The following is a 15,625-nucleotide window of genomic DNA, read 5'->3' as shown; positions in this document are numbered from 1 at the left end:
AGGGATGGTGTAATACTTGCAGTGAGGTGCTAATCAAATGATTAAAGGAACATTCTGGATCAATACAACTTCAGCTCTATCGACCGCATCAGCAGCTTAATGCAAATGATGGCAAAGATCCTTTAGAAACATTACAGTAAGCCATTTACAATCACATCAAACTACACACCATTTTACATAAGAATTAAGACATGATGGCATGAGACTAGTGTGACTGAATCACTTATTCACTGACCTTGATTTTTTTTATTACTGATCATTTTCGGTAGTAATCAACATTGGGGCACAAATGCTGTCGATTAACTTGCTTTCAGTTTTCCTTAAAAGAAAAACGGAAACAAAAACATCCTGCAAAGTGCCAGCATCTATTCATATGAGAAATGACAAATGAGGGTCTGTTTCATTCACCCTGAGCGACTTAATTCACAGTGACAGGGAGTGAGGCATCTGTGTGTGTTGAGGACAAGAGGGTGATTTATTGTGACAAACAGCAATGTGAGCATAAAGGCAGGGCTCAATGTTAAGGATTTTTTTGTACTCACCCTTCCAAAATGTTCATTCGCCCCACAACATAAAATCATTGAAAAAATTAAATTAATAAAAAATAAAATAAAATAAAAATCCATGTTTTTGACCCTTGTATTCGAATAAATAATGTTGTTTGACCACCAGGCCATAATTTAAGGTTGGTGGTTAATCAGGCACTCCTAACTGCCGAGCCCTGTTAAAGGTGAAGGAGAAACCAAGAGGAAGGAGAAATAATAATTTCTTACAATGAACACATGGACAACACAGCTGGAAAAGGAGAATTTGCTTTTACAGACAAAAGAAAGTGTGTATATATATCAAAGTCTGCACTCCTTCAAACTAAATGCCTTGCCCACAAGTATTCAATATAGCATAGATGCTCAGTAGGGGTGTAAATCGGATGGTTCATCACGATACGATACGGTACGATACGATACGATATCGATTTTCATATCCAGTGACATGATATTTGCCGATACGATTTCGATAGAGGAGAATATTGATCAATATATTCTATACTATTATATTATTTAGCTACCTATTTTAAACAACCATCTACATTTATTAACTCACAAATGCAACCAAAACATATAACACGAACATTTATCTTAAATTTTCACATCCTGTTCCTCAATTGGGACATTCACAACAAAAAAATAGGCCTGCAGGGGTTTTTTTTTTTTATAATAAAGAAAAATAAATAATTGAAAAAAAGACAGATCAGTAATCTTAAGATATGACAACATTCAAGACAGTCTTTCAGGCTTCTATGCTAAAATATGGAATGTGTAAAATAATGTAAATCCTCGTTAGGAAACGACACAAACGAGGTATTCCAGTTGTAGGAAAAAAATACTTTAATGTAGAAAATTTTATTTAAAAAATACAAAATAAAGCTGTTAAAACTTTATTTGAGACTTTTAATTTCACAAATTGAATAAACGGTGCTTTTCAGGTTTTTCAGTTTGATCTAAAATACATTTTCAGGTACAGAAATGTAATAATCAAATGTAAAATAACACTGCATAGTCTTCAATGTATAAATTAAATACAGATTAATCCTTAGAAAAGTTGTTCAGTCAAAATCAGTGAGATTTATTTCCTTTGACAGAAGTTTTCTGTTAGTCTGCTATCACTTTAAGAACGAAAGCACAGATCCAATATACTAATACACATGCGTTTTCTTTCTCAACTGTTTATGTTAAGACCTAGGCCTAATCAACTGCGTTTACTAGGATATTCACCAAGACGCACATGTTGATGTAATTTGGTCTGTATTTGGTCATCCGTACACAAAAAGCGGAAGAGAGCTCAATTAGGTATTAGCACGCTGTCGATGCAGCTGTCTGCGTGTGCTTTGGATGTGTGCGCGTCACTGTGCGCTGAAAACTTCTCACAAGCACTCGGCAATTCCGGCAATATCCAGAGCGTCTTTTACTCTCGCCCTTCAGGCAGTCTTATCGTCCCGACATGTGAGTTTGAACAAAAATGCACGCTTTGAAGGTAATGCATAGATGGTGAAAATATGGACAGTGTCAAAATAAGGTGCCTATTTATACTACAGATATTGATATTTTACATGTAGCATTGATACATCATATCATTAGATATTTAATTGATTTGTATTGTTTTGTATTCGCTCTAATAAAGTAACACATAATCTAAGCCCAGTTTAGCACTCTGGATCACAGAGAGGACTCATCGATTCAAACTAATTGCCAAACAAAATCACGATACAACTGGAGTAGGAGTTTATATGAATGTATCTCTGTTATATACAAATTATTTTCTAATTTAGATTAAAAACTAGGGGTGCACGATAAATATCGGCCGATAATTAATGCGCATCTCGTCAGTAAAGTAAAGCCGGTTCTCTAATCATCTGTAAATTCCATCAGGTGCATGATTTCACATAGAGCAGCTGTACACAGCCGGCTTTACTGACAAGATGCGCATTAATTATCGGCCGATATTTATCATGCACCCTTTTTAAAGACTACTCATCATGCATGCAGCATAAAGATGTATGCTGCATCTTTGTTTGTATCATGATTAAAATCCAGTGGTTGCCTCTAATTTTAAATGGAAAAAGCACAGACAAAGCCTTAGTGTGTTCATATTAAGAGATTTATTTTATTTGTTTAACTTAGTTTTGTTATATTTCATTTCACAAAGAAACTTGCAGCAATAGCCTAATAAAACGACACCTTTTCATTTACTGTCTAATGTCTTCAATCTCATTTTGTTAAAAAAAATTGTGAGAAAATCGAATGGAGAGTTGATTGAATCGTTACATCCCTTCATCAGGCCAGGTCAGAAAGTTCAAAAGGGTGCAACAAATCTACTTAAACATGCACCTCTAGTCTCTTTCCTCTGCTGACAGGATGTAAACCTATTTCACACTCTAAACCACATTCCCTCTAGGGCTGCACGATTATGACAAAAATCATAATTGTCGATTATTCCCATGAAATTGTATTTGCGATTATTAATTACGATTATCACAATTTACATTGAATGATGTTTATACCATTGTTTGATGCAACTGCATCCCGCATTTTTATATGAAAATAAACAAGCTGAAAACACTCTAACTGAAAAACTTTTAGTGCTTTTCTATAGTTTTAAGCTTCAAGTGTCAACTATACATCGGATTTGGTTTCTTCTTAAATCTAAAAAAAAAGTTAAAATATGAATGGTATTATAATGTTATACTAAAACTAAAATTTAAATAATGGGAAAAAAACCCTTAAGATAATATGTAGAAAGAAAGAAAAAAACGCATCTTACGCACACCGAATAACATTAGTGTACTTTGAATGATTAATTGGCACTTTGAACGATTACATAATTGTGGCATCTATAATTGTAATCGCGATTAGAAATTCAATTAATTGTGCAGCCCTAATTCCCTCTCTTCAATCATTTCCTCCTTTCTCAAACCCTCCAGAAAAAATAAGGGCATGGAAAAGGTGTGGAAGTCTAAAGGTCTTGGGTTTGATATTTATCTATCTTTGAATAAATATTTTTAAGTTGAAGTTAAAAATATGGAGTCACTATGTAATTCTTGTATACATCATTCCAGACTCAGCGTCAATGTGCCCCTTGGTCAAATATAATTCACCTATAAAGATGAGATTCTTGGCAGAACTGAAATATATAATGCTAGTCTTAATGTTGAGTGAAATACCAAATGAAGCATGTTGGGATTGTAAAGGTCTGAGTTAGGTCTGGCTGCTGTAGCACTTTGAAAGAGTTCCCTTCCTCATTCCAGTCAGACTGACCCGTGGCACCAGTCCTGAAAGCAAAAGCAGCTGGCTGCCCCGGTCAATACTCTAAAGCAGCTGCAATAATCGACAGCAGAGGTTTCTTTTGATACCAAGGACCCTTTGCAAAGGAAAATCTAATTAACAGCTGTTTGTGCATACAGAAGATCCGTAAAGTTGCAAAGATTAAAGTCTCAAACCCAAAGCAATATTTTTCATAAAAGTGAAAGGCGGGGCATAGAGGAGCAACAATAATATACAGTATGAGGAAAATAATGTTTTTTTTAACCTTAAACCACATAAACACATTCCATTACACCAAATACACAAAATAATGTTCTTTCTAGCAACGTCATATGACCCCTAGGGCTGGACAATCATTCAAAATCAATATGTATCGTGATTTAATTTTTTTCAATAACGGTGATATGATTTTTTTAGCACATTTCCGATATTTTGATATACATTACCAGTGTTTCTCATACATTGATTTATTTGTGGTGTTTGACTTCGTGGAATAAACATGAGCACTGCACGTTTCTAAATCAAAACACGTCGCGGGTGTTTTATATTAATGTATTTCTGAAGGGAGAGGACTGTCTCCAGAAAAGTTTCAATGGCATTTTCATTTTATCTGATAAAGAAGAGTTCAAAGTGGAGCTGATTTGATTACAGCCGATACTGGAGAAACCTCAGGTTCTACCGCTCTCAAAGCAGCTCCTGCTGGCAGACAATCAGTTTGCATTTTCAATAGTAAGCCTATCTCCAGCAACATGTTTCTGTTGTTGCTCTTTTTTTTTTCTTCAGCAACTCAGAGCACTTTTCATACTCTTTATACTGGCTAAAGCACATTTGTTTTAATCTATAGAATAATCAGCCTACACTACCAGTCAACTTTTTTGAACAGTAAGATTTTTTATGTTTTTTTCTCTTCTGCTTACCAAGCCTGCATTTATTTGATCCAAAGTACAGCACGAACAGTAAAAATCTGAAATATTTTTACTATTTAAAATAGCTGCTTTATTTTAAAATGTAATTTATTCCTGTGATCAAAGCTGAAATTTCAGCATCATTACTCCAGTCTTCAGTGTCACATATTCCAGAAATCATTCTAATATGCTGATTTGCTGATTATCAAGATTTAAAACAGTTGAGTAATTTTTTTTCAGGATTCTTTGATGAATAGAAGATCCAAATATCAGCACTTATCTGAAATAAAAAGCTTTTGTAACATTATACACTCTATACCAGTGGTTCCCAATCCTGGTCCTGGAGAACCCCCAACACTGCACATTTTAGAAGTCTCCCTATTCAAACACACCTGATTCAACTCATCAGCTCATTAGTGAAGACTACAAGACCTCAAATGTGTGTGACAGATAAGAGAGACACCAAAAAGGTGCAGTGTTGGGGGTTCTCCAGGACCAGGATTGGGAACCACTGCTCTTTACCATTCAGAGGTTTGGAGTCAGTATGATTTCTTTTTTCTTTTTTTCTTTTTTGGGAAAGAAATTATAGAAATTAATACGTTTATTTAGCAAGGATGCTTTAAATTGATCAAAAGAGATGATAAAGACATTTATAATGTTACAAAAAAAATCTATTTCAGATAAATGCTGTTCTTCTGAACTTTCTATTCATTAAAGAAAACTGGAAAAAAATCTACTCGGCTGTTTTCAACATAATAATAAATGATTTTTGAGCAGCAAATCAGAATATCAGAATGATTTCTGAAGGATCATGTGAGTAATGATGCTAAAAATATAGCTTTGAAATCACAGGAATAAATTGCATTTTATAATATTTTCAAATAGAAAACAGTTATTTTAAATAGTACCAATATTTCAAAATGTTACTGTTGTGCTGTATTTTGGATCAAATAAATGCAGGCTTAGTGAGCAGAAGAGAATTCTTTAAAAACATTAATAAGTAAGTTAGCCTATAGTTTGAAGTAAAAAATATTAATATTAATTAGGTGAGTCTGAGACGATTATTTGACAGTGATTTCACATTTCTTGTTTGTAAGAAGGCTAAATACAAATAAAAGGTGAACATTAAGTGAACATTTGTGCAGTTTTTTTTTTCTAAAATATTATATGGTTTTATAGGAGGTGTCATAGACTTGGCAAATACATTTTTCATAAGTTTGTATGCACATTCATCTGGCAGTTTATACGAGGCTTTTTTTTTAATAGTGTTCATATCGATATCAGAATTATATCGTATCGAAATTAAGATATATTGGGATATAAATTTTGGCCATATTGTCCAGCTCTAATGACCCCTTTAAAAAAAAAAAAAACAGCGTTTCCGAAAGTTTTAAAATATTATCTTACAAATTATAAAATAGTACCTTTTTTCTACACACTTTTAAAGTTAGATGTTAAAGTCCTGGCCTGGGACAGCAAAGCTGAATTTTCAGCAGTCATTCCTTCAGTCAATCCTTTGTAATAGGTTGATATGACATTGCTGAAAACATTTTTTTTTTTTTTTTTTGAAAGTATAAATATTTTTTTAAATACACAGTTAGAATATAATTTATTTGAAACAGAAATCTCTTGTGACATTATAAATGTGATTATTGTCATTTTAAGACATCCTTGCTTAACAAAAGTATTAATTTCTTTAAAAAAGAAAAATCTTTCTACAGCAATTCTCCAGAGAAAAGTAAACAATACTGTTAAATTAAAATAGTCTACAGCATTCTATACATTACTGCAGCAATTCTTCACAATAATTAAACACCACCATGGCCATGCTATAGAGGCGTGGGAATCGGCAGGATTACACAACAGCACTTTACACCAGAGACACTGAAAGATTCAACTAATAAACATTTCATGTTGCCAAGGGACAAGAGAACTGCAAAGGCCAACATTCTAGAAGGCACTGAATCAACAGGCAGGGATACCTAAGCAGACCGTAGTGTGTCCCGTATCCTAGCAGCATGCTTCTAAGACACTGCCCAAGGTATTGGCTGGAGCCTGATTGGACGCTGCTCCTGCAGTATTTGTCCGGCAGAGCTGTTGTGCTCGGCTTATCTGGCTACAGATAAATCATACCACCACACACTCTCCAGATATCAGTGATCTAATAACATATGCACACACATACACAACACTGTGGAAGTAAATGATTGAAATACTAGAACCCATCTTTCAGCCTGATTAATCAGAGCTGATGGCCATGCCAAATCTCCTAAATGAATCTACTCATTCCACTATATTTTCTAGGGGTGCTCCGATTGAGTGGCTACTGATCACTATCTGCCAATAATCGGTTTGGAATGATTGATCGGCGGTCTCTATGAAGGCCGATCTCAAAAAACCAATCTCAAACTGATGACGCCCTGCAGTGAGAGGCTTGGTACCATCTCAGTCTCTGTCCGGCACAGGTAAAATAATTATAATGCTGAAGGTGAGGTACAGGTTATGTTTTTTCATTAAATAACTTATAATGTAGCTAATTTGAAAATTTTCTGTGAGGCAATTTCACAAACAGCGTGAGTGAATCACCGAGCATGCTCTCTCTTTCTCTCAAAATGCGTAAATGGCTTCAAATCTAATCGCGTCTGCATTATAAGTGAGCTGCACACTGCACAGTTGACAAAGGAATTGTTACTTGCACTATCGAGGCAGTGTCGCATCGTCACTAAAGTTTATAAATTTAATTTCTTTTTAATTCTTGCCAGTGTACAAACAAATAATTTACTCTAATTTAAATAATACTCTGATGTTTAAATCATTTAAAATGAGAATGTAAGTGTGCTCACCCCATTTTTGTTTGTAAGAAAAAATTAGATTAGATTTCATATCGCAATATATATCGCAGAAAAATAAAATATCGCAATGTCATTTTTTCCCAATATCGTGCAGCCCTAATGCCAGGTTCATATTACTCCGTTTGCAGTGCGTATGCAGTGCATATTTTTTCTGCGCTCATGTTAACGGATTAAAGCGTTCACACTGCACATGGTTGCGGTCCGTCATTTTTTTACTGTACAAATAAATGCAGCCTTGCTGAACAGAAGAGAGTTCTTTTAAAACATTAGAAAATATTACAGATCCCAGTCTGAACACTGTGTGCGAATGCTATAATAAATGTATTAATAGAGCTGAGAAATTGTTATTATCCTTATTATTGTCTTTATTATTGGGGACCTTGCCCCTCCCCACCCCCCAACCATTCAAATTTCCGTGGAATTATTTTAATGGGCCGCTTTGTGACATCACAAAATCCCAGAAAACAATGCAGTAGTGCAAACGAGCCGTTCACTGTAGTTCTTGAAAAGGAATTTTTTTTAAACGAATTATCTCCCTTTGGAGTGGTCTTTGAGATTTGTAACTTTGTAGATCTTTTTTATACCCAAACATATACACTGACTAAAATTCAAAAAGTGAAAAAGCATAATAGGACCCCTTTAAGACCTAAATCACTGTGTTTATGAGGATACTTACAAAGACGGGTATTCTGACTCATATAAGTGTGTTTATGTAATCGTTCAAAGCCAATAAAGCGGCAAAAAAAATGTGCGCTCCTCTCACACAGAAACAGAGACGGTGGATGCATCTAAGTCTTGCTATAAATAATTCTACTTGATAACAAGAAGGCTTTAAAAAGATTGGGATTGGTGATTGTATCGGCAGATACTGCTTTCTGTGATCGGCCTCAAAAATCCTGATCAGAGCACCCCTAATATTTTCAACTTTCATACACACTATAATCATATTACCCATATGGGATCAGAATCAGTGGAGGCATTATGCTATGTTTAAACTTCTAAAATGATTTTGTATTCATATTTCTTCATTCATTTGATTGCTGACTCATGCCTCCTTTCATTCCTCCCATGAACACATTTTCCTTGTGCCCTACATTTCAGAACAAATGCTTGTGGTTTTTCTAGATAAAAAGTGGAGAAATTGAGTCTTTACTCAAGCTTAGAGAGCTGTTTCCACTTGAGACCAAATGTGGTAAACTTTCCATCAGAACAATGGCACACTGGACAGACGAACCACAAAGCACAGAGATCACGTAGCCGTCACACACACGCAAGTAGCTGAGGCACTAATGTCTCCCTGGCACAAACGCCTTTGAGCTTCTTGTCAGTAAGTGAATAATGCTCTTTCATCAGCGCCAGCGCGCTCTGACTTCGCATTGGTCCACACATCACCATGCAGACAACAGTCTGTGCATCCAAAACACATACAGGGGGAGAGAAGGAATGCTTTCTGGTCTTAAAACCCGATTAAGAAATATTGTTTTTCCACAGAAAGGCATTTAGTTCACAGCAGTGCCCTTAGCAACCCACATAAGTGCATTTCTACCATACCATTACCTGAAACATTCACATCTGAAACACCTCAGGGGTGTGTTGTCAAACCTGAGAGTAAAACACTCAATTAGACACATGGCTCCAGGGCCCATAAACAATCCTGCCGCACCTGAAATCCTCAGACTTGAGCTGGGTAAATATGAGTTATGTTTCCCTTGTGGAGAACTGAAAGTGTTGCCAATCACCATGACTGCAGAACAAAACTCTTTTTCAGAAATCTACAAGAAACTCTAAAATCCAACACCCTTAAGGCAACATTGTCAAAGAAAACTTGAGAAATTGCTGGGTACTTGAACCATAATACAGCATAATCCACAACCTGACCTTAACCTCTGAGCAACATTCCACTGTGAACATACTTTGCAGTAAGGATGCAACCAAATATTCAAGACTGGGACCAAATGTAAAATTTTAAAGTTGTAATGAAAAACAAGTAGCCACAGATATTTTCTTTGGAATTGTGATGTACATTCAAATTAAACAGACTATTAAAAATTTTAAAAAATGTAGGCGTTCTTTCCATCGGTTGTTGATTGGATGGAGGCAGACCTAAATGCAAGCTTGAAGTCGAATTTACAAAAAGAGTGGGTTTATGTGGACAAAATGAATCACCAGAGAAAAGCCTGTTCTTTCTCAGGAAGTATGAGTCAAGACATTTTGATTCACACAGGTGAATTATTCACAGTAAGATTGATTATATGCATTTAGAAAGGCACCCACAGAACCACAGTAACTATAAAATGCATCCACAGAAAGATTCATTTTTTCCCACAAACATTAAAAGATGTGAACATAAAACCAATAAGGTGGAAGCACCTCATGACCCACATTACATTACGTGCTGTTGTCTAGATTCTACAACAATAGGTTTATTAAATTACTGCACAAAATTTACTAAAAACTATTAAATAACTGGCAAGGGTGCACCTCTCCAGTAAAAAGAATCTCTTAGTTTATGCTGACTACAACCATACCAGAATATTCCAATAGCTGAAAGACCTGTAAACCTATTTTATTGCCATTTATTTAATATTTTTTAGTAATTAAAAAAAAACATGGACCTTAAGCAGAAAAAAATTACATGTAAACATGATAAATGTTGATGATCATGCTTCAAATGTAGGTACAACGAAGTGTTACCTAAGAAACAGAACTCTGCCTCTTGTATCTAGTTAACTGCAAATAATAACATATAGGTATGTTTAACATCGCACTACATCCAATTTGAGTTACATCCTATCCGCTGAAATATGGGAAGGAGACTTCAGGCTTCATTGAAGCAAATCTCATACAACTCATCATGCATTAACACAAAAAAGAGAAAATAAAAAATAAACAAAAGTATAAAAGCAAATTTCCAAACTCCCACTACACACATCCAAACACCAGAATGGACAAATCATCGCCGTTAGATACATCACAGTCCAACACCGCATTCCAGAAGCCGGTGCTCGTGCTCGCTCGCTCACACACACACACACACACACACACAAGTTGGGCTGGAAATGAGTAGCGGCACGCGCAAGACATGCAAGCAGTGACAACTCACCATTTCTTTGTGCATTCCACCATAAGTTCCTGGTAGGAGGCGACGAACTGGAATTTGGAAGCATGTTTCCCAACACGCTGCAGTCTCTTCCACACCGAAGCCATGGTTTTTTCCTCTTTAAAGAGCTGACAGTTTGTTTAAAATACTTTCGTGCTCTAACACCTCCCCCTCACAAATCCTTTCCTTGGAAAAGTTCTCAAAAGTATCTTTCCAAAATCGACTTTTGTGCATTCATTGATGTTTAAGGGGTTTAAAATCAGGTAGAGGAAAGGAAAAAACACGTAGATCCCTTGCCATCAAAACATTAGCGTGGATGATCGCAGATCTGCATGATGGCATGACATGTTAAATCCACCGGGGTGATCGACAGCTCTCACAGAGCTCATTCCGTACAGCAAATCCCTCAAAATAAATGTAAGCAGTGCATGGTAATCCAATATTCCTCATTTCCATGTGTCAATAAACCTACAGAGACATAGTGGGAGACGGTTAGAGCTTGGTGATAAAGGTCGTTGCACCAAAAGATATCTATTAACTCATTTATCTTTGATTTTCAGATTTCTGCATTAAATATCTGTCAGTTTCAACTAATTTTACCAAACCCATTCTTAATTGAAGCACTGACTCATACCAGTAACAGAAAATTCCCTATCAGTTATCTGTGCAAGGCAATGGAAAGTGATGGTATCAGGAAACAGAGATTTGGCTGACTTTGTTTATTTGTGCAACCAAATTTCATAGTCAGCCAGATTAGATCTTGTAGACCAGTTACAAATATTCTGAAGACCTGGAAACATTTGATACTGTATAGCAAAAGTTATTGGTGCATTTTATTCTGTGCATGGTAGAATGCACTGTTTCTGTTTCTATATACATAATCAACATATTTAAATCAACAACAACAAAAAAAAAATACAGATTTTTGTTTCAATTATGTCACTCACAATGCTTCATGGGATTGTAGTTCTTTCCCTTATTAAAGCCTTTAAGTACACAGTTTTGTACCCTTTTTTATGTTGTCATTCACCTCGTAGGTACAGTAGCTGGATTTGTTCCTGATTTGTAACTTTTTAATGAAACTTTTTTGACTCCTATGGTAACAATTATTGTGAGAACCAAGGAAAAGTGGGCATTCTAGTGAAAGGATGACATAATTTTGCCTAATAACATAATGGTTTAATAAAAACTGTCATTTGTATTATGTGTTTTTAATTTAAAAAAAAAAAAAAAACCTAAAAAGAGAATGCAGTCAGGGCTAAGCAAGACCCATTACCCTTCATTATATTGACACTTGTGCCAATGTTTAGTACAACAGGACATTCTATTTGTGTTATTCCTTAAATATCAAGCAAACTGACAATCAGATTGTTTCCAGTCTTTCTTTTTTCCATTCTGTCAGACTTTACATAGCTGACGACGTTAAAAGTTCAAAAGTTGTCCTGGACTGTCTAAAACAACTCATCCACTTCTTTTTATTTTGCTCACAACTGTTGCTGTTCAAACATTCACGAGATGATAGTTTTATATTCATGCAGGCTTCTAAAAACAACTCATATCCTCATGCACACACTCACTACAAACTGATGAACTGTCAAACTGACTACAGAGACTTAAGATAGATGTTCTCAGGTTACTAGTTAAAGATCCTCTTTAAAGTCACAGTGTTTTTATAATTACACAGCTTTAGAGATCATTACAACAGTCGATAATGAAACCCCTGCAATTACAGAGACCATTTCACAGACACATACTACATTACATAACCATCCTGGTCGCATTCCCGCACTCACCGCGTGAATAATGCAGCAGCGGTACCTGCGGAATGCGCCCGATGCGGCGGGAGGCGCGTGGCTACATTCAGCCCGCTAGCGAGCTGAAGAGCCGCTCCGGCTGGATATTCCCATAGAGCTCCGCTAGCAGCCCAGGCTAACCTTAGCCAGGCAGGCTATCCCAGGGAAAAGAGCGGAAGCGAAACAGAAATCCCTTGGATACTCAGACGTATACCGGCAACAACCAAAGAGAGGAGCTTGAAGCCAAGAAGCAGTGGCAGTTTTCCCAGTCGAAAGGAGGAAATTCCAGCGCTGTGTTCGTATTCCCACACAAACTCAACGAATCAAGACTCCATCATTTTCCTCACCAATCCCATATTCAGTCAAACTCCTGTGCTGAGTCTCCGAGAAACGCCCCCACGAGTCTCTCATTGGCTAGGGGCCGTAAATATTTACATATTCATGACATTTCTTACCGCTTTTGTTGCCTGTGAGCGCTCCTATTGGTCGATAGAGACATCTTTCAGAGCTCTTTAACCCGCCAGTGTGAGCAAGCACACTGAGTTGAGTAGGAACATAAGTAATCTAAACCTTCTTCTATGTGTTAGGGTATAAAATGTATTAAATATGAGTGTTGTGAAAATTGCAAATATCTGGTAGGCTGAGGCAATTTAGTTATCTAGAATATTTATTATTATTGTAGGATCTGTGAATCTGAATAATTAAAAATACTAAAACAAGAGATATTTTAAAACAATATATTTGTAACTTAATGTAATGTAATATTTATTTAATTTAATTTTAAGTAAACCAATCAGGTCAGTAATGTGCTTTGAAAAAAAAAACTGGAAAAATGAAGTGAGAGAAACATGGAGAAAGTTTGTGCAAGACAGTCTGATTCCACTGCCAAATGGCAAACAGTTCATTACAGTAATTTTTTTTCTGTCTGAAGAGTCTGAAGAGAAACACACAGGCCATTTTATAACCGGATTAGAACTTTAAGGTTTTTTAAATTAAAATGTTCGGTGTTTTTACCTTCATTATTATTCGTTGAATTTATTTGTTCATCGGAAGATGCCTGCACATTAGTCCTTAATATTACAGAGAGGCACACCACGTGTTAAAAGATTCTTTGAAACAATATGCATTCTTGGGAAGACACATATGTCCATGAGTGGAGGGAAGGGCTCACACAGATTCTTTCTGCCGGTTCTCCAGCATCTCAACCCTTATCTTTTGAGTGCATGAGACGGGTTTCCTCCCTGATGAGCGGGTGAGTGCATGTGTATCAGAAGATGTGAAGATGTGGGTGCGCAGGGTCACAGCAGTCACAGTGTCTACAGAGAGTTGTAACATCGTGACTGCAGTGTCACAGTGCCAAAAGATCTAAGACAGCCAATCAGACACATTTGCCATGTGTCAGACAGAGACTCAAGAAGTCTAAAGATCAGATCCTGCTTTTTACGGCCTGCCAACACTTCAGGACATGTGTTAGGCAACATTAAACCTCTCAAGCTTCTGCTCTGAAAGCTCAGGAGCTGCCAATACCATATTGTAACAAATAAGATTTTAAAGAAGCTCCTCTGTGATGTAGGAAAACTGATCAGTTTTTTTTCTTTGATAAAACAGGCATTTTGAAAAAACATAGCCAGCGATTTTACAACACAAAACCAATACTAAAAAAGAATTATATTCCCACAATTTAATCAATGAAATCTTCACAAAGCCAGATTTGGCGTGGCGTGAGTCTGCAGTTTGTCTGTGCATTGACTTTACTTTCTCTCTCTTCCTGTGTGTGTCCCAGCAGTAATGTGAGTGTGTTCACTGGCAGAGAGATAAGCAAGCTTACTGTAAGTGAATCACTCCCTCATGCTCTGGCACGGACACATGGGCACAGCCGTGGGTGAAGACAAAGAAAGGAGAGAACAGTGATGTCACCCACAATGGAAGCTTTGGAGCCTCAGTCTGCAAAAAGAGACAATGACATCACAGAAGAAACTATAGAAAGTTAATGCTCCTCATTATGGCTAATTAAATGCTCTATACAGTTTCTTCTGAACCCTTTGTGCATCATTATGAGGAAATCAATGTTCAACAATGCGATGCAGAGTCCTTAATGATATATTTTGAAGTGTGTTTGGTCAATATCTGTTGATCAGGTCGGTATTACAGAACTCTGTTCATTTGTGTGTGTGCGTGTGTGTGTGCTTGAAGACAGAGAACATGTTGGATAGAAGATTTTGTAAATAACTCCAGCTGAATGTCCTCTTCAAATAAACACAAGGAAACACAGAGAGCAACCTCAACATACAAATTACTAGTTTATTCAACAATATTTACAGAAGACTGTACACATCTAAAATTTTGAAACAATATAAACATTAACAAAGATGTGAACTTTGTAAGTATAAAATTGATGCTTAATTTTGTAATGTATTTTACTTTCCGGAGTAAAAAAAGTAATAAAATGACATGCAATATGACATCATTAGCAAACATCTAAAAAAAAAAAATTACTGACATGTTTTCATTCTATTGAATTTTATATTAGAAGTAGTAGTAATAATAATAAAGTAGTAATAAATGTAATAAAATGATATTTTGTTTTTATTTATATTTTTAATCATTTTATTAATATTACTTAAAAAAATGAAATCTTTGATCTGAAACATAAGTTAGCCATAGATGGATCTGAATAGGCCTTAATAGTGGCTAAAGATTAATTTGATTTGATATGTTTTGCTGTCTGTAAGTATGACATCACCTCCTGCTGTTCTGCACTTCAAATCACACAGTTGCCTCTTTAGACCGACAAAGGGTTTCCAGCGCTTCCCAGGGGTTAGCAATGCCTGAAAGGGTCAATCCATCACCACACCTCTGAGATTTCACACTGTCAGGTCACCTCTGGACATACTGTACAAACATTTGTTTCAGATCACAGTCCAAATTACATTCGAATGTGCTTAGAACACCTTGTATACAATCTTATTCAGTGGTATATTTTCACTCCTGGGCTCTAGCACTGGATAATGGAGAACAGATGGGAGTTGTTAATTCGAAGCAGACATGGCAGCTTTATCTTTTCTGTGCTTTCTGATGAGAAAGCAACCCACAATACTAAGCTACATGAATGCATGACTTAACAAAATCTAAATTACTACAAATTTAATGTAATCGT

General features: G+C 36.0%; 1 protein-coding gene across 5 annotated transcripts in view; it reads right to left on the bottom strand.

Moving 5' to 3' along the window:
• LOC109108491 (EH domain-binding protein 1) overlaps window positions 1–12,870 on the bottom strand; it is a 120,956-nt gene extending 108,086 nt beyond the window's left edge. For 2 of the 5 annotated variants that reach the window (XM_042774009.1, XM_042774010.1), the window contains exons 1-2: window positions 12,469–12,869; window positions 10,679–11,143 (exon numbers count right to left, since the gene is read on the bottom strand). In XM_042774009.1, the coding sequence (XP_042629943.1) occupies window positions 10,679–10,782 (104 nt within the window). In that variant the 5' untranslated portion in view covers window positions 10,783–11,143; window positions 12,469–12,869. Of the gene's footprint in view, window positions 1–10,678; window positions 11,144–12,468 lie in introns of all 5 variants that reach the window. The other 3 variants (XM_042774007.1, XM_042774008.1, XM_042774011.1) reach the window with 3 other exon arrangements.
• Window positions 12,871–15,625: the final 2,755 nt, after the last annotated feature.

This window comes from Cyprinus carpio, chromosome A17, assembly GCF_018340385.1.
Source record: "Cyprinus carpio isolate SPL01 chromosome A17, ASM1834038v1, whole genome shotgun sequence".
Lineage (NCBI taxonomy): Eukaryota > Metazoa > Chordata > Actinopteri > Cypriniformes > Cyprinidae > Cyprinus > Cyprinus carpio.
This window is presented reverse-complemented; position numbering and strand designations above follow the sequence as displayed.